The sequence below is a fragment of the Lepidochelys kempii genome, chromosome 3, assembly GCF_965140265.1.
Source record: "Lepidochelys kempii isolate rLepKem1 chromosome 3, rLepKem1.hap2, whole genome shotgun sequence".
In the NCBI taxonomy this organism is placed as follows: domain Eukaryota; kingdom Metazoa; phylum Chordata; order Testudines; family Cheloniidae; genus Lepidochelys; species Lepidochelys kempii.
The window spans coordinates 191885484-191909094 of record NC_133258.1 but is presented as its reverse complement, the minus strand read 5'-3'; the positions used below and the strand labels follow the sequence as shown (position 1 = coordinate 191909094).

The following is a 23611-nucleotide window of genomic DNA, read 5'->3' as shown; positions in this document are numbered from 1 at the left end:
CAGAGGTTGTCCTGGTTTAAAACTGACTATACCAGTCAACGATCATGTCATAAACAGAGTTTGTATGTTTTTCTTGTTTCTCTAGCCCAGTTCTGGAGTCTTTGTTTCTGAGCATAACTTAACTGGGAGCGAAATAGCCACTTGAGAAATGCTGAACATTTTTGCATCTCCCATTCTGTATAGTAATTCAGTGTTCCTTACTCTCACTGTCTCCAGGCTTTCTGATGCTTCAGTGGCCACAAACCATGTGGCATCGGTGGCAAGGTATCAGTGAGATCTTTTATGAACCTTTTGGTCTGTAAATGAACATAGGCTTTCTTCTGAGTGTTAAGGAGGTTTTAACTGTGGGAGTAAAGAGAGGCTTCTTTAAATACTGATTGGCTGAGAGAGTAGGAGGTGCCAAAATGTTCAGCATTATGACTGACTTTTGCTTCCGTTAAGCTGTACCTACAAGAAAACCAGGTCTGTTTAGGCTGTTTATGAAGACAAAGCTGCTTACAAATGTCTTTTGAACAAAGTCTTTTTTTCATAGTTTCTGTATCCTAAAACTAGAAAAAAAAAAAAGTACTGTGGTACTAATCAACAAACATTATTTCAGTTTTTTTCTGCTAGTTGTAACGAAAGTGAGGAGCTAAAACCTGTCTGGAGGAAAAGGATGCTTCCATCTTGGATGTTGCAAGGAGACCTCATGGTTCAAAGTCTTTCAACTCCAGTCACTAAAAGAGGTAAGTTAGTAATGCAATACAAAGTACTTATGACAATATGCATATTCTCTGCTTTAATCTCTTCTGACCCATTGATATGGGAAAGTGCAGGTATAAACTGATTATTTTTCCCCCACGGAATCCTCTTTACATTCATCTTTATAGTTTGACAGATGGCTGAACATATTCGCTTCTGTTGCTTCCTTTGTCTCACGTTATCGTCTCTGGTGTTTGCAGCATGCATCCAAAGAGAGGGTGAGTGAGCTAACAGTAAGCTGATGTTTTAGCACTTTTATTTTGACCTGTAAGCCTGACACGGAGGGCACATTTGCCTTCCCAAAAGCTTGTTGACAATTTCTTTCTTTTACATGTTTGGTTTTGTTAATTCTTTTTCTTGATAGATTACACCTTGATGACAGGTTTACCTATATAACAATACTGGTCAGTTTTATAGTGCCTGTTATTCCAAAAAAACATGTCTTGAAGTTTTTTTTTCCAAATTTCAACAGCATCAGCAATACTTCAGCAATCTTTCTGCAATTTGTCCAAGGCTATGGAAATAGGTGTCAGTGTATTTAGCATATCTTCTACATTTGTCTTTAGTTTGTTGTTGACTACTTTTATCATTCTCTAGTATAGAAAGACAAGGTGGGCAAAGTAAAGTCTTTTATTGAACCAACTTCTGAGCTACACACCTTGTCTCCTGGGACCAACACAGTTACAACAACTCTGCAATTTACCAGTATAGTAAGACATGGTAGGCAGCCCAAAAATGAGTTCGCTAACCAGTTCTTCCAGATTATTCAGACAAGTCTGCAGCATCATCTTCAAAGTCATTGCCTTCCGAGAAGCATTTTTCATAATATTTCATTCTGAGAACCAGACCTTGCATCTTTTTGCGGCACTGTTTATATTTGGCACGTGTTCCTTTTTTTAACCCAGAGGTACAGGGATTTCTTGAAGAGATTCCCTGTTTTATGACTTGCAGCCAGTGCTGTTTTTTTCCTCTAGTTCCCAGATGTTGAAGTCAACACTAGAGGCTGCACTCTGAAGAATGTTGTCCCTTTTTTCCCACCCTGTCCTTTGCACTGACACCAGCATTGCTTCTTTCTGGTTGCACACGTTGCTCCTTCTCTCTTGTTACATAAGTCCCCTGTTTGTTTGTATCTCTGTCTGTGTACACATGCAAGGAGCTACAGCAAGGCCATTAATTTGAAGTGGCTTGAAGCAAGGGCTGGTAATTAGTGGGCAGATCACTGTTTTCCCACAAGCTAGAGAGTAAGTTTTCATGGTGGGTGGAGTCATAAATATTCAGAATTTGAGAACTGAGCCAAGCAGAGCTAAGACAGGGAGAAGAGTTTGTCTCATCTGCAAATCAGATCAATAAGCTCTCTATTCCTACATCCAGGTCATTAATAAACAACACCAAACCCTAAAGAGATCCCTGTAGAGCCTCACTTGGGATCTCCCTCCAATCTGATGTCATTCCATTCTTTGTTTGTGGTTGTTTAATCAATTATGTATCCACTTAATGGTGGTTCAGCTAAGGCTGCATTTCTCCTGCCTACTTATCAGAATGTCATGTGGGACTATGTCAAAGCCTCGCTGAAGTCCTGGTATATTATGTCCACTGCATTTCCCCCTATCCTTTCTATCAAAGAAGGAAATCAAGCTGTTTTGGTATGATTTGTTCTTAGTAAATCCATGGTGGCTGCTAGTGATTACCCTTTCATCCTCCAGGTATTTTCAAATTGAATGTTTTATACCTTGCTCTAGTAGCTTCCCAGATATCGAAGGATTGGTCCTTTGATTGGTCTATAGTTTCCTGGCTCCTTTTCCCTCCTTTTTAAAGATGGGCACTACATTAGCCTTTCTCCAGTCTTCTAGGACCTGTCGTGAGGTCTTGAAGATTGCATTCAAGGTTGGATCCCATAAATGTCCTCCTTTTCTTTTTCTTTAAGGTGGTGGAGTAACAAGAGGCAAAGGGAGAGGAAAAAACAATATGGAACCATCAAAGTCAAGAGCAAATGTGCAAGGGAGAAAACGGTTAGCTTGTGAAGAGCATTTAGGGGATTTCAAAGAGATGGGACAGGATCAGGGAAAAAAGAGCAAAACTACTGAAGAGGAAGCCACTGGCCCCCCATCACGGGTAATGTTTTTTGTATGTTGCTGAGTCCCATTATTTCAATATTATTGAAGTGCAGTTAGCAATGTTAGAGCTTTAAAACTGGTTCATCTCTTATAACTATCTTCAGCTTTTTATCTCATGATAAAATGTTTATCCCAGATAAAACGTGCCTTACCAGTGTTGTACAAACTAGAAACAGGAATTACTTTAAGGTAAAACAAGAAACCTAGGATATAAAGTACTGTTAAGATTCTTCTGTCAATGATCTGCCACCCCTAGTGCTAACTGTACTACCCGTATCCGTGTTTTGGGGTTCAAAAATTGAAATATACCATAGGATAATCTGAAGGTTTTTAAAAATTAGTGGTGATAATTTGGTAGTATTTTATGTTTTAATCCCATTTACTAATGGCTTTTTTCCAACATATGTTAGAAGGTAACAGATTTTGGCTTGATGGTTTAGTTTTAGAAAAGATGAAGAAACCTCCATGTCTTTATTTTCTGTAATTTTTCCTCTTATTGATAGTTATGTTTTTTCTGATACTTTTACCTTCTGTGAATTTGCTCAGGTTTTTGTGGTTTGTTTTGTTTTGTTATTTTTGTCAGTAGCACCATTTACCAGCGTTGAGATTAGTGCAGGGAAGAGTGGAAGGGGATTTATTTTTAATAGCAGTGATTTATTATAAGATATAGTTTTGTTGTCCTCATGTATGTTTTTGTGGCTTGTATGATCACCTGCTGAAATGTTATTTACCTCAGTCTGTAGTTCTAAGACTTCTTTATGGCTTCCCCTCCACTATCATAAACATTCCATAAATTTTCTCTAGTTCATAGAGGAGGCAGGATGTGAAGTTTTTGTTATAGGGTATCTTGGTTTTTAGATTTTAATATGTGATTTTGGTGGAGATGCTGGTAGTGTGGGAAAGCTAGGTCAGGCAACTGGGCTTTACATTTTCTTTGGAAGGCACCCAGATTTGTGGTCATTCCGATCTCTTCCAGAAGTGAGTTCTACAGTTGTTGACTAGTTGCCAAGAAAGCTGTATGGATCTGAATCTTTGGGTTGCCAGTTCCATTGTTTCAGTGGAATTTATCTGTTGTGGGATGTCATGATCAGTGACTGGCCCCTAAGGTAACTTGGGCAAATTTAATAGGAGTGCTTTAAAAATTAAGACAAAAATCTTGAATTTGATTTAGTGTTCAACAAGAAGCTAGTGAAGAGAACCGAGCATAGGGTGACGTGCTCTTGGCTCAGTATTGCTGAGTGAGCAAGCTGCTGTGTTCTGAACCAACTGGAGCTCTTTTAAGGCTGTCAGTTCTATTTCTAGATCCAGAACGTTGAAGTAATCAAGACTAGAGGCTGCAAATGTATCGAACACTATGGTTAATTTTTAATCCTGCACATGGAAAGAGGCTGCTTTTTTTTTGCATCCATGACTTTTTTTGATAGATATCCAGAAGCAGTGAGGATTGTAGGAGATCATGAAGTCTGTTGGACGGTCACAACAATCTGAGGGCAAACTCCATCAATGGAAGCTGATGATATTGAGGTGACAGGTTCTTCAGTGCTTCCTTCGGTCTGCCAGCATCACTGTAATCTTTCCTTGATTCAGCTGATACCTGGTGCTATCTAATGTGATGGGAATATAAAGCTTGGTTTTGTCTGCAAGTTGCTAAATCTATAGAGGTGCTGTTTTGCAATCTCCGCTAGCTGCTTTGCAAAGATGCTGAGCAGACTATAGCAGAGGCTGGATTCTTTGCTATTCCCCAGGAAGGGATCTGGAAATTGAGAAGCAGGTGACTGTCTGGATGCAGTCTTATTGAAGCCATCTTAGTTCAATCCTATAAACCTCATCTGTGAGGCAGAGCAGCATTATTTCATGGACAGCTACATTAAGTGGTGTGGGTAGCTGCAGAAATTGGAGGATTTCATAACTTATGTTGGAGAAAAGGTGGCAATTTTTGCTTTTTCCATGGCTAACTCATAGATTTGCAAGAATTCCTTGTGCTTGAGTGTCTGCCTGTGCTGTTGCCTTCAGTGCTTGAGTTTTCTTCTTTCCTTCTGTCTCAGGTTATCTGAGACCCATGGTGATCTGGGAGACGAGGGGAATAGACACCTGTTTTAGCCTCAGTGGCTGTGTTTGATGCCTGGGCGGTGTCATCTATTTCATGTCTTTTTTTGTGGGATGGAATTTCCTAAAAAGATGTTTTGGGATTAGACTAAATCATGACCTTTTGTGAGTAGGCCATTTTAGTAGGTTCTTGTTGCTTGGGTGGGGGGAACTTTCTGATCTCAGTCCAAAGCAGGTGCCTGTTGGTCAATAAGTTTTTCCTACCTTATCTGTAGCCATGTCCTAGGCAAAAACTAGCTCATGTGTGAGCTGTTTTTTTTTTTTTTCACTACTACTACTTGGGTGACAAGCTGAGAAGTAAAATGATAATGAGTTAACAAATGCTGGTGAAAGAACTTTTGTTTTCTGGCAGCAGAAGTCATCATTTTATTGTCAATATAGTGGCTGTTTGAGTTTTCATAAACACAGAGCGTGACATACAGTATGTGCCTTAGTTTTGTTTTGCTACACAGAGGAAACAAGAATTCACATGGCAACTTCTGCAAAACGTTGTCACCATTTTCTTTCTTGCTGCTAGGATTGTAAACATAATTACTGGCAACTAATTATGAAAAAGCCACATTTTGTGATAAGATAATGAGGCTTTCCCTGAAAAATGTTTGCCTTTGAACATCTATTTAAAAAAAAAAATCTTAAAAAGAAAGTCTTCTACCAGTCACTTGATTTGATTTTAATGGTTAAAAGATCTTTCTTACATCAAAAATTAACATGTGAATTTATCATTATGGGCATGTCAGAGATTTTTTTTAACTATGCATTTTCAGCCATTAAACTATATTGTGATCAGATTACACTGCGAAGACTGTCCACATTATTTTACCTTTAATGTGTTTACCTTGGAATAAGCTCATCATGAACAGCTTAAACCTTATGGATTGTTTCTTGTCTCTTGATGTAAAAATATTCAGTTTGCCAGACTTAGTATTTCAAATGTGGACTTAGAAGTGTTAACAACACTGGAGAGAGAAAGATTGCATGGAGCATTCCTTATAAGGGCCACCCGGCTTTGTGAAAAAGTTAATTCCTTAGTGCGGTTGGAGAATTAGAACAGAAAGTCCCTTCTCTTTAAATAGAGAGTAAATGGCGGAGAATCTACTGTCAAAATACAACCCCTGCATTAGGCAGAAAAGACATGGCTTATACTCTCCCAGGACTTGAAAAATTAACCATGCACCTACTAGTTGGAGAATGAAGCCTATTATCCACACAGAACCCATCCTTGGAAGTGAAATTTCACTCTGTTACAGTAAGTTTGGAAATTATGTGTACGTACCTTGAGATCTGTATTTATGTAACAATTTGAAAAAAGCCTTTCAATATTAATTTAAAATGTTCAATATTCATGAAACCCTATCAATATTAACTTAAAATATTACATTTTACAACACAAAGCTAGGGCTGCCAACTTTGGTTGGATGAATTCCTGGAGGTTTCATCACATGACATAATCTTCAATTAAAGATTAATCTTTAATTCCTGGAGACTCAAGGACAATCCTGGAGGGCTGACAACCCTACTTAAAGCATGCATCGGACTTCACAGGCATGAGACAAAGTCCCCAAGGAGCTTATAATGTAACAGCCTGCTCCTATAGATGTTTACTGCAGAGCACAGTGCTTAACATGATAAGCTTCCCTATTGAGTAGTGTACCCTAAAAGTACACTTTCCTCATGACAAATGATATAGCGAATGAGTTATAGGGTTGATAATGGAACTCTGGTTGCAGCTCTGAATATGAAGCTGTACTGAGTGGTTCCATATTCAAAGTAGCTTTTAATTATCTTTAACTCAAACACAACGTAACCAGTTTTCTTTAGACTTTGCAGAAAAAAATTAGCTGGTTGAATGCCATTCTGCAATTAATTCATTGTTTCAAACATGGAAACACTAATTACTAGATGAGCCATAAAACCCTAGTGCTTCAGCCTCAGAACATTATTCCACTATTACCATACTTAGCTAGGGGAAAAAAATCTCATATAGGGTTGAAGTACAGAAGTACCTCTTCGATTCACTCTAAGCTGCAGCCAGCCAACAGAAAGTGCGTGTTTGACGTGATTGCCATGACCATCACAAGTAATAAAACGGTTGTCTATAACTTTACTTAATTGCTCTTTTCTTCAGTGAGACTACTGTGCTTGGAAGTAAGTGTTTGTAGCTTAATTAGACATAATATAGACAAAGGAATGGATAAAGGGTTGCTGTGGGGGAAAATATCATACAAGATAGAGGGGGATGTTAGTTGGGCCATTCAGTCAATCTCCCTGCAAATGCAGGATTATTACCTAGCGCACTTTTTGTGTTTTGTGCAGTCTAGTTTTAAGTCTCAGACAATGAGGGTGGTCAATAGGTGGACTGTGGCCCAGATCCAGACTGCCAGATGCTTTTGAACAGACAGCAAAATCTTTTTATTTACTTATTATTATCATTGTTGTTTTTGTATTGTCTCTGGAGTCTGATCTTGACTATACCTTGACCAAGAAATTTGGACCTTGACAAAAAAGTAATTGACTACCCCTGTTTTAACTGCTCCTCTTGTGAGACTATACAGCAGGGGTGGGCAAAATACGGCCCATTTAACATTTCTGTCCAGCCCGCAATGACTAACATTTTTGTCCTCGCGGTGCAGCAGGGCACTCAGGCAGGCTGCCTGTATGCCATGGCCCCATGCTGATCCTGGAAGCGTCCGGCTGCTGCTGGCATGTCTCTGCGTGCCCCTGGTGGGGGGAGGGGAGGCAGCTCCCAGGAAACTGGAGGAAACCGGCCCATGGGAGCTGCAGGGACGGTGCTTGCAGGCACGGGCAGCGCACAGAGACCTGCTGCCCCCCTCCCCACAAAGGGGCGTGCAGAGACGTTGCAGCAGCAGGCTGCTTCTGGGACCGATGTGGGGCCACAGCATGCAGGCAACCTGCCTGAGCCCTGCTCCGCCGCCGGCTGGGAGCTGCCTGTGGTAAGCGCCTCCCAGCCAGAGCCTTCACCTCGCACCCCCTCCTGCACCCTAACCCCCTGCCCCAGGTCAGAACCCCCTCCTAAACCCAAACTCCCTCGCAGACCCCGCACCCTCTACTGCACCCTCAGTTTTTGCGCGAATTATTTTATTAGGTGACACTGCAGCAGAGGGGTAGGATTTAAAAATTTCATTAATATAGTAGAAATGTGCAGCCCGTGATGACTTACCAAAATTCATGGAGTGGCCCCCTTGTGAAAACTATTGCCCACCCCTGCTATACAGTATATCTAATTATCAGGAAGGCTTACTTGATATTGAATAAATTTTATCCCACTAGTCATATCAGTGTTTATTTTTGACATTCATTTGGTTAGTTTCAGATTTTTAAAGGAACGTGCGCGCGCACAAAAAAGAGTCCAAGCTGCTAAATCAGAGAAATACCACAAACTTCTCAAAATCATATTACTATGAACTGAAATAAATGTACTGGAGGGGAGCCTTTCTACAATTAACACTGTAGACCTCATAACAGTTTTGTAGTATATTAAAGCACTATGTAATGTGTATATACAGTCTGTAGCATTTGTGTTTCTAGATTAGAGCTGCATGAATAACTGGTTTTTCATTCACTGGCAGTTCCAAAAAATTGTGGAAAACTTCATATTGGGTGAACCCAAACCTGAAATTTTCTTGAATTTTTGTTAAATCAAAAAGTCAGAAAAAAATAGTTTGGAGTTGAGTGAAACCTTTTATTTGAAACTTTTTGTTTGCTTCAGGTATTTTTAACGCTTTTTCAGTAGTGCAAAGGAAATTTTGGAAATGAGCTAGAATGACAAGGGGATTTAGGTGCCATTCACGAAACTGAGGAAGTGCCTGTGTCCCCCATTTATACTTAAGTCAAATTGCTAGGGCGCTCACCTGGGATGTGGGAGACCCAGATTTGAATCCACACTCTAAAGCAGGGACTGAACGCAGGTGTCTCCCTTTTAGATTAGTGTCCTAACTACCAGGCTTTAGTGTCTATCTCTCTCTGTCTTTGTGTGTCTCTCTCATCCAGTGAACATGGGAGGGGGGCGATCTGAGTTAAAGTCCCTGCCCCAGAGCAGGGATTCAGATCTGGGTTTTCGAGCCTATGTGAGGGCTCTAATCACAAGGCTATTGGTTTTGTGAATGTTGCCTACATCCCCTTCTGAATCTAGCCCACGAAATCAAAAAGTTTAATTTTGGAAATGTTGAAAAAAATAGTTTCAGCATTTCTAATTTTTTTCCACCTGAAACAAATTGACAAAATCTACATGAATTTGCAAATGGTTTTGATTTGACCTGAATCTGCATTTTGGACTGAAGGAAGTTTCAGCCAAAAATTTTTCCCAGCCCTAGTCCCGGATAGTAAATAGGGGAGCATATGCCTTATAGAAAGAATCTTACACAAGTTATTGAGATAGAGGCTATACTATGTATGTATATATGTATGTATTTATAACTGAGAGAGACCTCACAAAATTAAAAGGAAGAATTTGTTAGCCAAAGGTTCCAGCTCTGACCACAATAGTTTTGACAAACTCTAATCTGTTTCTTGATAAAGATAGAGTCCTGAACTCAAGCTTCTGATTTAAATTTTATTATAAACACAGAAAAGATTTGTTTTAAAAATTGTACTTGATTGTATCATCTCCTCTGTAGGAACATATGTCCTGAATGTTTATGATGGCAGAATCTGAAACCTGCTTACATTCAGAAGTACATTATTCCATGAGTGGTCCATAGAACTATTTGCACAGTAAGGCACTCTAAAGATTGTTGTGATCTTTTATTTTCTATTTCACAGGATGCATCGGGAATACCTCTTAGCAGGGCTATGAGGAAAGTGGAAGAGAATGATGATAAGACTGTGTCACAAAAGATTGAAAGTTCTGTGGAGAAAAGTGATTGTCAGCTCCACAGCAAGAGGCCTGACCACAGGCTAGATGCAAAAAGCCAGTTCTCCACTGACACAAATAAAATGAACGAAAGGGAAAACAAATATGAGGTAATCCATTCTGCAAGCCAACAGACTCACCAGGACAAGCCATCCCACTCTCATGTTTCCCTAGCTGACACTCAAGAGCTTGATTTAAATCAGGATCCTGAAGCTGAAGATTTTAACTCAGCCAGAAGCACAGATGCTCTACAGAGTTCTAAACAAACCAAGCAGAAGAGAACACCCTGCATGTATGGGACAGGTTGCTACAGGTAAAGTGGAATTGTAATTAAGCTAGGTTTCAGAGTAACAGCCGTGTTAGTCTGTATTCACAAAAAGAAAAGGAGTACTTGTGGCACCTTAGAGACTAACCAATTTATTTGCTAGATTCAAATTACGCTAGCAAGTTACTACTTACCCCAAATGGGAGATAATGGTCAATTCATTAGTTTCCTTTTTAAAAATATTGTAAGGAAAGGATTAGAAAAGATCAAATAGAGTAGCAATCTTTTTAGAAGCATAAAAAGGGATATTCTGGAAATGTTACTGACCAGTCAATATAACCTCAGCAGGGGGCGAAATAGGTCAGCAAATTAGAAACCACAGTTCAATAAGCAATAGAACAACTTGCACCAGGCAGTTGCAAGTACAGTAGAGAAAAGGAATTGAATTGGAGAGAATGGCCGACGTGTGTGTATTTTATTAACCGACAAAGATTTTATTAGAAATTGTAATTTTATGTATGTGCATTTGTTGAAGCAATTGCATGTTCTATCTTCTCCCAACAGTTAATTCTTCTTCAAGTAGTGTCCCGATGGGTACTCCACTCTAGGTGCACTTTTGCACCCTGCACATTTGATCAGAGATTTCTCATAGCAGTGTCTGTTCGGGCTGTGCACGTGCCAGCTGCCCTCAGTTGCTTCCCAGCTGCCTCGGCCCAAGATGGATCTCTGGCCGTTGTCCCCATTGAGATTACCTCAACTGTGTCCCAGTTTTTATTCTAGTTCGTAGCATCCGTGTAATTAGTTAGTAAGTAGTAGCAGCTTTCATTTCCTAGTTTAAAAAAAAAATGTTTTCCCATATATATTATATAGATATTACTTAGTAGATGGTTCTTGTTCACTGGGAGGTTATCATACGCCTATGTTTCAGACGTTGATTTGTCATGCTAAGAAACAGTCCTGGTAACCAACAGGCACTCCTGGTGCATCTGTTGTCTCAGGGAATTACACGTTGCCCAGAAGTGTAACTTCTGTCTGTCGTTAGAATCTAGAGCCAGAAATAACAAGGAGATCAAACTTCCCCTCCACATGATGAAGAGCTCTCTGTGCCCAGCTTTTGACCCAGGTCAAGGGTCCCCTCTCCCCATCCTTCTGGGTATATTGGTCTCCGAGCAAGTCTGCTGCCTCCACTGTCTCTGAGCCACGCTCCTCAAGGGCATCTAAGAGGAAGACCCAAGGCTCCTCTCATAAATCTTCCAAAGACCATGCTCAGAGTTCTCCAGGTCAGGAATCTACCTCAAAAAAGCCGTTGTCGTTAGTACTGAAGTAGCTGAAGACACCATCTGCTCTCCAGTCCAGTACCCATGAGGCTGCTGGTTCCTCAGGTATCGAGGGCACTGCTAGACCAAAAACCAGCCAAACCTCAGGCCTGGAAAGATCATCAGTACTGTCAGCAAACCAGGAAAGATCATCAGTAGTGTCAGCAGACTGAGGTGGCAAGAAGAGCTCTTCCTCTCCTGCCTCGGTACTGAGGAAGCCTGCTCGAGTTCCTACTGCACTTCCCTTGGAGGGACCGAGACTCACTGTACTTTCAGCTCCTTTTGCCACTATTACCTTGGTGCAGACCACAGACTCGGTACAGCAGGAGCTTTTGTTTTCCCAGGGACCTGACTGTATCTGAGATGCCCAAATCTCTGCTGTTCAGCTCTGGCATATTTTCAATACCAAGATCACCGGAAATTCACCTGGTATCGATAGTTTCATCTCATTTCTCTGGGTGCTCCATCAGTCTCTAGTGAGTTTAAGGAACAGGATTCTGATGAAGACCTTGTCTCAGTTTCCCAAATATTGGTCCAGGGCTCTCCTCCTCACCCTTATAGAGGCCCCTTTCCAGAAGTCTCTGAGCTTATGACCACTCGTGGCCCAAGATCGCAGCCACCATCTCACTGGTTTGAACACCCATGGGTGCCCCCTCCTATAACACCTTCTTGGCCATACTGGGATCCTTGGTTAGACTATTGCCAGAAATTTTTTAGGACTTCAGGCACAGCCCATCACAGAGAGAGGCAGCCTTCATTGCCTGCCCTCTCTAGGAGTCCTGATCCTCAAGAAGAAACCTCTGAGATGCTGAGCCCATGAAGAGGTCTCTCCTGCAGCCAACATCTCCTGATGAAGCAGTTTTGCCTCCTCCTCCATCCTTGGTCAGTGATTTTAAGCAGTTTCAGGATCTGGTCAAGAGAATTGCTGACTCGCTCTGCAGATATCTCTCAAGGAAGTTTGCCTCCTCATAAGCTGCTTGACATCCTTCAGAAAGCCTCATCTGCCTGCATAGCCTTAACTGTCAATGAGACCCTTCTGGACCCCACAAAGATCATTCAACACATCTGAGTTTCTATTCCACCTACATGCAAAAGAGTGGATAAGAAATACTACGTTCCAGACTGAGTTTTTATTTTCTCATCACTTTTTTAATTCTTTGGTGGTTAACGTAGTTAACAAATGTGGAAGGCAGCATCATGCTAAATCCACACCCCATGACAAAGATCGTAAGCGTCTAGAACTACTTGGTAGAAAATCTTATTTGTCAGCCTCCTTACAATTTAGAATTGTGAACTACAAGGTGTTAATGGTGAAATATAAATATATAAACTTCACCAAACTGAACTCTTTTGTGGACCACCTACTGGCGGAGCATGGAAAGCAATTCAAGGCAATTATTGGGTAAGGCCAACTGCTTGACAGAAAATCACTACAAGCAGCTCTCTTGATGCTGTTGATACTGCCACCTGTTTGATTTCTACAGTGGCAGTTCTGAGAAGGGCTTCCTGGCTCCAGCTCTCCAGATTTTCTAAAGAAGTCCTTAATAAGGTGGAAGACCTCCCTTTTGATGGTTCTAAACTGTCTGCAGATAGCACAGATGATTCTCTGTGCATGTTAAAGGACTCCAGGGCTACTTTGCATTCTCGTGGGATTTATACACCTGCCTACAAAAGAATGTTCAGCAATTCCCAGACAGCTGAGAGATCCCATACTGCCCAATTCCCAACCTCCCAGAGGTGGTATGAATCACATCAGAAGAGAGAGAAATTCCAGAGAAGGAAACCATCCACCTTTCAGCTTTGACCTCTCATCCTTTCATCTCCAAACAGTAATTTTGATGGGCTGGTCCAGGGTCTGAATTACTATCCTCATCCTTACCAGCTGTATCAATTCACCTGCCTTCCTCCCTTTGGCACCTGCCTTTACCACTTCAGGCAGGCTTGGAGTCTATCACTACAGATAAATGGGTGTTGGAGGTCATCTCCACAGGGTACATCATCCACTTTTTCACTCTTCCATCGACAACACTTCTTTTCAATCCCTCTTCAGGGACCCCTCTCACAAGAACTTGGTTCGTCAAGGCAGAGACTCTCTCCTACACTTGGGGGCTACAAAACAGTTCCCATGCAGCACAGAGGAAAGGGGATATGTTCCAGGTTCATTCTGGTAACAAAAAAGAATGACCATTAGAGACCCACCACATATTCTATATTCCATAAACAAGAGCTGTGTCCTGCTCCAGAGGCAGTCTGGGTCACTGATCCCGGGGATATGCCTTTCACCTTCATTGGTTGTCGGATCTACTGAATGCATTCCCACCCACTCCTCAAATAGCCAAAGTTCTACTCAAAATAAAAAAGAACAAAGCCAGAGTCATCCTAATAGTTCTGACCTGTCCCAGACAAACATAGTTTCCTTACCTGTTACAGCTGACCGTTCACTCTCCAGGCCGCTCCTCATCTCCTCTACTGGGAAGATCCTTCGCCCCAGTCTCCCTGAGTGCTTCGTCTCAAAACATTGTTGGTTGATGGCTCTTGGGATTAGAGACAACCTGATCAGAGGAGGTAAAAAAGTACTGTTACCCAGCAGAAAACAGTCTATTCGCTATGCATACTTTCAAAAATGGACAAGATTTGTCTGTTGGTGTGACCTCAAATGTATTCCATTGATGACCTCATTGCTGCCAGCTATACTGGACTGTATCCTAACACTAAAAAGTTTGGGACTATTGCTGAGCTCCATTAGAGTCCATCTGGCAGCATCATTGCTTTCCATTCTCAAATAGAGGGTTATTCCATTTTTGCCCACCCAACAACAGTGAAATCCTTCAGGGGGTTTGGAAATCTCTTTGGGACCTCAGTCTGGTTCTTAAATGCCTTACAAGACCACCATTTGAACCAATGGCTACTTGTTCACTCCTCCATTTATCCATGAAAACTGGATTGCTGACAGCCGTCATGTCGGCAAGCCCCCCTTTCACAGTATTTTTAAAGGACAAGGTCACATTGGTGATCATGCCCCAGATTTTTACCTAAAGTCTCTGAGTTCCATGCTTTGGGAGAATGAATTTGAATCTGCAGACAGTGATATCACATCACCTTTGTTCCAAGGATAAGATAGTGTCACTAATGGCTATGTGACAGTTTCCATTATCCCTAATCACAACAACTCCAGATTTGCTTTAGAATGAAATAAATTGGGTCAATGTTCAATTCAGTTGTGAGCCAACCCCATTGTCTAGGCTCTCTCAGGACAATAGTAAAGGCTAAATTCTTACATGCTGATTTGTTTTTCATGTGTGTTTGTGCCAGCCCAAATGGTTCTCCCTGTCAATAGATGGTTGTTGGTCTGCTGCTGCTGTTGTTTGTTTGCGCTGCATTAATGCCTAGATGGGGCAACCAAAATCAGGCTCCCTCTGTACAAGGTGCTGTATATACATAGTACAAAACTGTCCCTGCTTCATGGTGCTTACAGTGTAAATAGACAAAGGGTGGTGGAAAGACTGTATATCCCCATTTTCCAGATGGGGAATAATCAAGTGATTTGTCCAGGGTTTTAAAAGGAGTGTGTGGTACAACCAGGAACTGAACTAGGATCTCCAGAGTCCCAAGCCAGTGCTTTAACCAAACCACAATACCATACTTTGTCTCAAGTAGTCTCAGCTTAATTTACTCAGCTTGAGTCTGGAAGCTGTTGCATCCTTTATACAGGGACAGTTGTGTTTCATGTCTGCACTTCTTAGAAGGGACAGATATAGAACCTGTTGTCTGAACTGGCAGAACAGGACCCACAGGAACTCTTGGCTTTGCATACACATTTTTTTCTAAATATGTTATATGTTACTCCCTTCTGAAAATGGAATATCTTTAGTTTTCCTTAAACTTAAACTTAGCCCAGCATTTGATAAGCCTCTCTAAGTTCTCTCTTCCAGTAAACTTAATGATGGAGTATGTTACTATAGACACATGCTAGCATGTCAGAACTTTAGATTTAAACTCTTCAGGTTTACAATCAATAGTGTAATAGCTATGGTTTGTGATTGCATTTTTGTTAATAGGACTCCAATGGTGGTGATACTGTAGCAGCAAAGTCATTGTTTTTTTAAAAAATTGATGTTCCAAATGACTTTGTTGCTTGTATACCTATCAAAAGCCTTCTAGGAAATCAATGAGAATTAAAATCCAATCTATTGATTCAAATCAGCTCGACTGACTTTGTAACTGGTTTGATTAAAGACCCTTTAGCTAGTCAGGAATCTTAAAAAACTGTAGTAAATAGCTCATTGTCACAGCAGGAAGATTTTTCCTGGTGGTTAATTCCTTTGATTTTTGGTAACTGTCATTTTTTGTTCAAATGCTTTGTTTAGCAGCAAGTTGGGTATATAATAACTAAAATTTTCTATAAATTACTGTAAAGCTGCAGGTATTAAATAACTCAGGTATATCAAGTATAATTTTAAAGCTTTTATTTTACAAAGCCGCATAGCTTGTGAATCTTTATAGGCATATAAAATACTCTTGTAAGTAATGTACTGAACTTACTTACACAAGAAAAACCATGTTGTTCTGGTCAGCTGAACATTAGTGTTCTCCACTGTCCAAGAGTTTATTATAGAATTCAGCCATTTCGACAGTGTAGCATATGGGTCATTCCCTAGTGTAATGGATGTGGTGTTCCTTTACTTTTGTCTGAATTGTTTTGTGCCTTAGAAAAGTAGAAAGTTAACTGTAAGTACAGCAATGGGGAGAATGAGTAGATTGTTCTTCTGCTGTCAAGAAGGGAAACATTGGCTTATCTATGGTATATAATTTGATGCTTTTATTGTGCATGCTGGTAACATTGAGCAGAACATGAAATGAAAGCAGAACAGCTAGGACTTCGTCAGACAGGACAGGGTAGAGTTTAATATTTTATTTGCCCTGATGGCCATTTAAGCTTCTTCACACATAGTATGTAATTTGACAGTTAACTTAAATCACTCAGTGTCCCTAAGAAATCTGTATGCTTGATTGAACAAAAAATGATCAGAAAGACCTCCTCTGGTGAAAGGCCAATTATTCAGTGATCTTCATGTTTTGTATAAAGTATCCCTAAAAAGAAAACTGACATATAAAATTCTGTAACTTCTAGACATGACTGCTGTTGGATTTGAGGCATTAGATAGAAACCTACTGCTGTCTGAATCTTGGAGTGGAAATGAACATAAAAATCAATTCAAGAGCATTATTTTCTTTTGGATCGTTCTGGAAGCTGTTAGTTAACCTTGGTGGTCTTCTATTCTCCTTGCTTATCTAGGTAACATATTAGCATTACCTCTAGAAAAATAATTGAACCAACTGACTCTAGGAAGGTTTGGTTTGATGATTATTCTTAAACAAAAAAGGTCAGTTGATTTCCCAAGACATCATTAATTTGGTTGTGCTTAATCTGACGGAAGGAAGTGATGATGATCTCTAAAGGGTTCGGTGGTAGTTTAAAAAGATAAAATGACTGTTAAATGCAACTTTAGAGTGTCTGTCTGCAGTTAGTGCACGCAACTTCAAGTGTGGCCTAGTGGGTTGAGCAGAACACTGAGTCTGGATTCAAGTGGTATAGTTGACAATAACTAGCTGTGTGACTTTTGACAAATCACTTACCTTATCATCAGTTAACCCATCTATAAATGGGTATATTTGTATAGTGCTTTGAAATCCTTGTACTACATAAAAGTACATTATGCTGTTAATAGTTTTAGTATCTGGTCTCAGATGTAGCAGAAGCTTCACAATCACCTGCTTCAAATTTTTGAGTTTCTGCATGGGTCACAGGATTGGAGTAAAATGAGCTTAATATGATTGTATAGAGCACTTTGTAGAAGCTACAGCTGAAATCCCCAGACTTCTCACTATGGTGGCACTGATGTGCTGAGGCTGGTAGTACTCAGTGGCTTTCGTGGTCGTATAGATGATTCTTCTTAGGGGTTCATGGCCACTATGACAATCGTGGAGTTGTCCCACGTGGCTTCTGGCTTCGTGTATATAGCAATCCTACTGTCTGAACTAGTGTCTGGAATGGGATTGTAATTTATGAATGTAATGATTGCATCTTACATGTCATGGTCCAATAATTATATCTTGCAGTTTGAGATTCGGGCATTCCTTTTTTTGTCAGAGAAAAGAGCCTATTTTCATGGTCTGCTCAAGTAGACTGAGGAAGATGCATTTTGGCATCTTGTACGCCTGTCAGCGAGAGAGAGAAAGACAAAGAATTGTGTAAATATGCCTATAGGTGTTTGTATTTATTTATGGATTTTAAAAGATAAAAATTGCGAATACAAAAGAGGCTGCAGTTTAACTGTTTAAGTAGGGCAAGTAAAACAGCAATCATTAATGTGTATATTGTATGGAAATAGTTAATTGAAACATACTTTGGAAGATGACCGCTAAGGGAGATGTACTATAGTAGGGTAGTTTACTGTTCTAGGAACTGATCTGAAGAGTTGGGTGTCAGGAAAATAAGACCCAGCTATTCCTAAGTAAGGACTTGTCTCTACAACTGGGTTATCAGTTTTGTAGGTATCTTGTAATAGAGTTTTACCTCTCCATAGAAAGACTTTTTTCCTCATGTCCCATCTTGGTACAGAAGTACTGAAAAAAGCACATGAAGTTTGTATCAGGCCATTAGTTACCATATACTACTTCAATTTGAAGTCAATGGGGAAAACTCCTATTTAACTTTTATCGGAGCACAATCAAGTCCCGTGAGCTAAGACAAAGAAACTGAAAACTTTTATATGATTTGCTATGAAGATAGGTCTTAAATGACTAACATTACAGAATTGAAGCTTACCACGACATACAAAGCCACAAACAGATGAATAATTATGCATTGTGGAATATAAACTTGCTTGAATTAGCTGCACAGCATTCCCCATTCCTGTATGCACATGAGTAGTGAATGTCATATTGTTTACTTTTACTTACATATGTTCCTTAATATCACAGGAAGAATCCAGTTCATTTTCAGCAGTTCAGTCACCCTGGTGACCGCGATTATCATGATGTGGCGGTTGTAAGTCAAGATGATGATGATGACAGACCTGAATGTCCATATGGAACTACTTGTTATAGGTAAGAAACATAATTCAATACAGTTGTCTGTCTATTTGTAAAGCAAGACATATTTTAACTGGGAGCTATGCAAACAAAATGACGATACAGTAGTGTGTAGTTCTTGAAATTAAATCTTGGGTATAGCTTACTGTTGTGGCATTTTTTTGATAGGGTTATGTTTTATTGCCATCTGAAGCTTGCCTTGAACAGTCCTATAGCATTTTTGTCACTAATATTATTTGTTGCAAAGGTACCTCTGATAGTGACCTGATCTAACAGGTTTCAGAGTGGAAGCTGTGTTAGTCTGTATCAGCAAAAACAAGGAGTCGTCCTTGTGGCACAATAGAGACTAAGGGATTTATTTGGGCATAAGCTTTCGTGGGCTAAAACCCACTTCATCAGATGCATGGAGTGGAAAATACAGGAGGCAGGTATAAATACACAGCACATGAAAAGACAGGAGTTGCCTTAACAAGTGGGGGGTGGGGTTGTCAGTGGTTAACGAGCCAATTCAGTTAAGGTGGAAGTGGCCTATTCAATTGGCTTGTTAACACTGACACCCCCTCCACTTGTTAAGGCAACTCCTGTCTTTTCATGTGCTGTGTATTTATACCTGCCTCCTGTATTTTCCACTCCATGCATCTGATGAAGTGGGTTTTAGCCCACAAAGCTTATGGCCAAATAAATTTGTTAGGCTCTAAGGTGCCACAAGGACTCCTCATTGTTTTTGCTGATCCAACAGGCATGTTAAAAAAGATAAACCTTACATCCACAATGGGAATGTCGGTGAATAAGTTTCCAAAGTTATGGAGGTTGAAGGTCTATCTACCCTTTATATCCTTTATTTGAAAGAGAGAATGATTTACTCATTCACTACAGCTTATCTGACAAGTGCTTTTTTTTGGTATGCCATGTTGTTGTAGCCATGTTGGTCCCAGGATATTAGAAAAGATGGGTGAAGTAACATATTTTAAAGGCTCAAGTTCTGTTGATGAGAGAGAGACAAGCTTTCAAGCTTACAGAGCTCTTCTTCAAGTCTGAAGAAAAAAGTACACATTCTTTTTGGGCTAGCATTAGTATCCTGACTTCTTATACTCGTGTCTTACATCTAATCTGTCACAACAAATACAAATATTTTAATATTCAACACTTTGATTTCTTAGAATAACATGCACACAATTTAATTCACTTTTAAAATATGTCTTGATAAGTAGTAAAGTCCACCTCATGGTGTGAAAGTTCTGCATTTTCTTTTAATGTATATTTAGAATTTGGACAATTGATTGTTTGAAAAGATATCAGCAAGTTTCACTTCACTGCTCAATATACACAGTTAGAGGTTTATCCAGCTGAAATTAATGGCTGCTAGACTTACTGGGCAAAGTCATGTCTTGAAAAGTTGTCAGCATTTCTATTGGGACGTACTGATGCATGAACAACTTCCTTTAACATTACTGACCTCTATACACACAAGTCTAAAAAAAATTCCCCATAGCTTGTTTGGAAACTGGTGACTCTAAAGATGTTCTTAAAGTGCAGTTCTCCTTTGAAAAATGACAGAACCAACACAGCTTCAAGAGAGAGAGTTGGATGCTGTTTTGGTTTGTGCATCAATGTAATTTTTATAAAAACGAAGGAGTCCTTGTGGCACCTTAGAGACTAACAAATTTATTTGGGCATAAGCTTTTGTGGGCTAAAACCCACTTCATCAGATGCATGGAGTGAAAAATACAGTAAGCAGTATATATATTACAGCACATGAAAAGATGGGAGTTGCCTTACCAAGTGGGGGGTCAGTGCTAACAAGGCAAATTTAATTAAGGTGGAAGTGATCTATTCTCAACAGTTGATTACTTTTGTAGTGCTAACGAGGCCAATGCAATCAAGGTGGACATCGCTCATTTCCAACAGTTGACAAGAAGGTGTGAGTGTCAGCAGAGGGAAAATTACTTTTTGTAGTGACCGATCCTCTCCCAATCTTTATTCAGGCCTAATTTGATGGTGTCCAGTTTGCAAATTAATTCCAGTTCTGCAGTTTCTCCTTGAAGTCAGTTTTTGAAGTTTTTTTGTTGAAGGATGGCCACTTTTAAGTCTGTTATTGAGAGTCCAGGGAGATTGAAGTGCTCTCCTACTGGTTTTTGAATGTTAGAAATCTTGATGTCTGATTTGTATCCATTTATTCTTTTGCATAGAGACTGTCTGGTTTGGCCAATGTACATGGCAGAGGGGCATTGCTGGCACATGATGGCATATATCACATTGGTAGATATGCAGGTGAATGAGCCCCTGATGGTGTGGCTGATGTGGTTAGGACCTATGATGGCTCCGGGGTGTCAACGGCGCACAGTGGGGCTAAGGCAGGCTCTCTGCCTGCCCTGGCTCCGCGCCGCTCCCAGAAGCAGCCAGTATGTCCAGCTGTGGTTCCTGGGGGTGGGGTGGGGCAGGGCAGGTGGCTCCGCAGTGCACTGCCCTTGCCTGTGGGTAGCACCCCTGAAGCTCCCATTAGCCGCCAATTCCCAGTGGGAGCTGCAGGGGGCAGTTAGGGTGACCAGATGCCGTGATTTTATAGGGACAGTCCCGATATTTGGGGCTTTGTCTTATATAGGCTCCTATTACCCCCCACCCCCATCCTGATTTTTCACACTTGCTGTCTGGTCACCCTAGAGTCAGCGCCTGCAGGCAAGGGCAGTGCACAGAGCCCTCTGCCACCTCCTCCCCAAGGGGCTGCAGGGATGTGGTGCCATCTGCTTCCGGGAGCAGCACAGGTCCAGGGCAGGCAGGAGCCTGCCTTAGCTCAACTGCACCATGGGGCTGGCAATCCTGTGGGCCAGACTGAAAGCCCTGATGGGCCAGATCTAGCCCGCGGGCTGTAGTTTGCCCTCCCCTGGGCTAACTACATTTTAAGAACCATTATCTGTCTCTAAATCAGGGATGGACGAACTTTTTGGCCCGAGGGCCACATGGGCGTTCTGAAACTCTATGGAGGGCCGGGTAGGGAAGGTTGTGCCTCCCCAAAGAGCCTGGCCCCTGCCCTCTATCTGTCCCCTCCCACTTCCTGCCCCCCTCAGAACCTCCGACCCATCCAACGCTCCTTGTCCCCTGACCACCCCCTCCCGGGACCCTGGCCCCTAACCACCCCCCCCAGGACCCCACCCCCTATCCAATCCCCCCCTGCTCCCTGTCCCCTGACTTCCCCGACCCCTGTTCACACCCCAGCCCCCAGACAGGCCCCTCCAGGACTCCCACACCTATCCAAACTGCCCTTCCCCCTCCCAGAACCTCCACCCCATCCAACCTCCCCCTGCTCCCTGTCTTCCCCCTGGTATCCCTTGCCCCTTATCCAACCCTCCCCTTACCATGCTGCTCAGAGCAGCAAAGTCCCGCCGCCCGGCCAGAGCCAGCCACGCCGCCGCCGTGCTGCCCAGCAGGAGCGGTGGACCAGAGCACTGGTGGTGCATCGCTCTGAGGCTGCAGGGGAGGGGAGACAGCGGGGGAGGGGCTGAGGGCTAGCCTCCCCGGCCGGATGTGGCCCATGGGCCGTAGTTTGCCAACCTCTGCTGTAAATTGATATTTAGAATAAAAAGGACCTGGCTGATGTTTTGAATGCTTTGGTCTGATTGGGACAGGATTTTTCAAGTGGCCTGTTGCTTCAGGATTTTATCACTATACTCAGCAGATGATTTTTCTTAAGCCTTTGAGCTCCAGCTCAAATTGTGTTCTCCTGTTGGGTTTGAAGCTAGAACTAATTTGAATATCAATCCCCCAATCAAAGGGAAATATCACCTGAAAAGAAAGAAGAAATGTAACCTAGACATTTGAATTGGATTAAAAGAAAAAGCAAGAAAAGGTTTCTTTTAAATCCATTACCCAAAACAATATTTACGATTATAATAAAAATGGTACAGTTTGACATGAGACTAAAACATTTTCTTATGTTCACCTTGAAGTGTAACTGAGGCTTTTCATAATAAAGTTCTTTCTATATTGAATTGAAAAACCACTACCACTGAAGTCTCCTTTGTAAATTAGCAATCCATTACTCTTGCACTTAGTGTCTGTTCTGTTAAGCTTTGGTCATATGATGTACCACAAGCCAGTGTGACAAGAGGTCCAACTCCTAAACTCCTCTCTTTATTAGGAGTTGTTTGGATGGAATTTTATAAAAATAGAAGGAAACTGAAAGGACAGCTCTTACTTGTAATTTCCAGTGCTGTTGCCAAAGTACATTTTCTTTTAGCCCTAACCCCAAAACAAGTCTATTTTCTTTACCCTGGTGTTGGGGTTCTTAGAGGCAATCTTCAGATGCAGAAGTTCCCTTTGTTTTCCACTCTTCTTCCTTCAGTGGTCTGCTCTGGGTGTCAAAGGCTACAACACAATTAGCTTTTCCTAAAGTTCAAAATAAGCAGTTGCAAGGGGTTAGCAGATGACTGAGGCCAGGTCTATACTACAGACCTATAGCAGTATAACTACTGTGACAGGGTTGGGCCAGATGGCTACAGGAGAGTGATAGAAGACAGATATATTAGCCCCAGGTTAAGCGGTAAGGTAACAGGGGCAGTTCCAGAACAATCAGGAACTTGCTGGAACCAGTTAAGGCAGACAGGCTAATTAGGACACCTGAAGTCAATTAAGAAGCTGCTGGAATCAGTTAAGACAGGCAGGCTAATCAGGGCACCTGGTTTAAAAAGGACCTCACTTCAGTCAGGGAGGGGCGCACAAGGAGCTGAGAGTGAGAGGGCGTGGTGCTGGAGGACTGAGGAGTACAAACGCTATCTGGCATCAGGAGGAAGATCCTATGGTCAGGATACAGAAGGTGTTGGGAGGAGGCCATGGGGAAGTAGCCCAGGGAGTTGTAGCTGTCACACAGGTGTTACAGGAAACACCGTAGACAGCTGCAGTCCACAGAGCCCTGGGGTGGAACCCAGAGTAGAGGGCGGGCCCAGGTTCCCCCCATCCCACCAACTCCCTATTGGATACAGGAGGTGTTGACCTGGAGTGTGGGTCCCACCAGAGGGGAAGGTCCCTGGCCTATCCCCCGACCCACTAGGTGGACCAGCAGAGACTGCGGAGATTGTTCTCCCTTTCCCCATGCTGGCCAGCGATGAGG

At 41.6% G+C, this 23611-nt stretch overlaps 1 protein-coding gene across 5 annotated transcripts in view; it reads left to right on the top strand.

Moving 5' to 3' along the window:
* APLF (aprataxin and PNKP like factor) overlaps nt 1-23611 on the top strand; it is a 91580-nt gene that overhangs the window by 30893 nt on the left and 37076 nt on the right. For all 5 annotated transcript variants that reach the window (XM_073339432.1, XM_073339431.1, XM_073339434.1 and 2 more), the window contains exons 5-8: nt 599-725; nt 2666-2853; nt 9741-10144; nt 18397-18522. In XM_073339432.1, coding sequence (XP_073195533.1) covers nt 599-725; nt 2666-2853; nt 9741-10144; nt 18397-18522 — 845 coding nt within the window. The remainder of the gene's footprint in view (nt 1-598; nt 726-2665; nt 2854-9740; nt 10145-18396; nt 18523-23611) is intronic.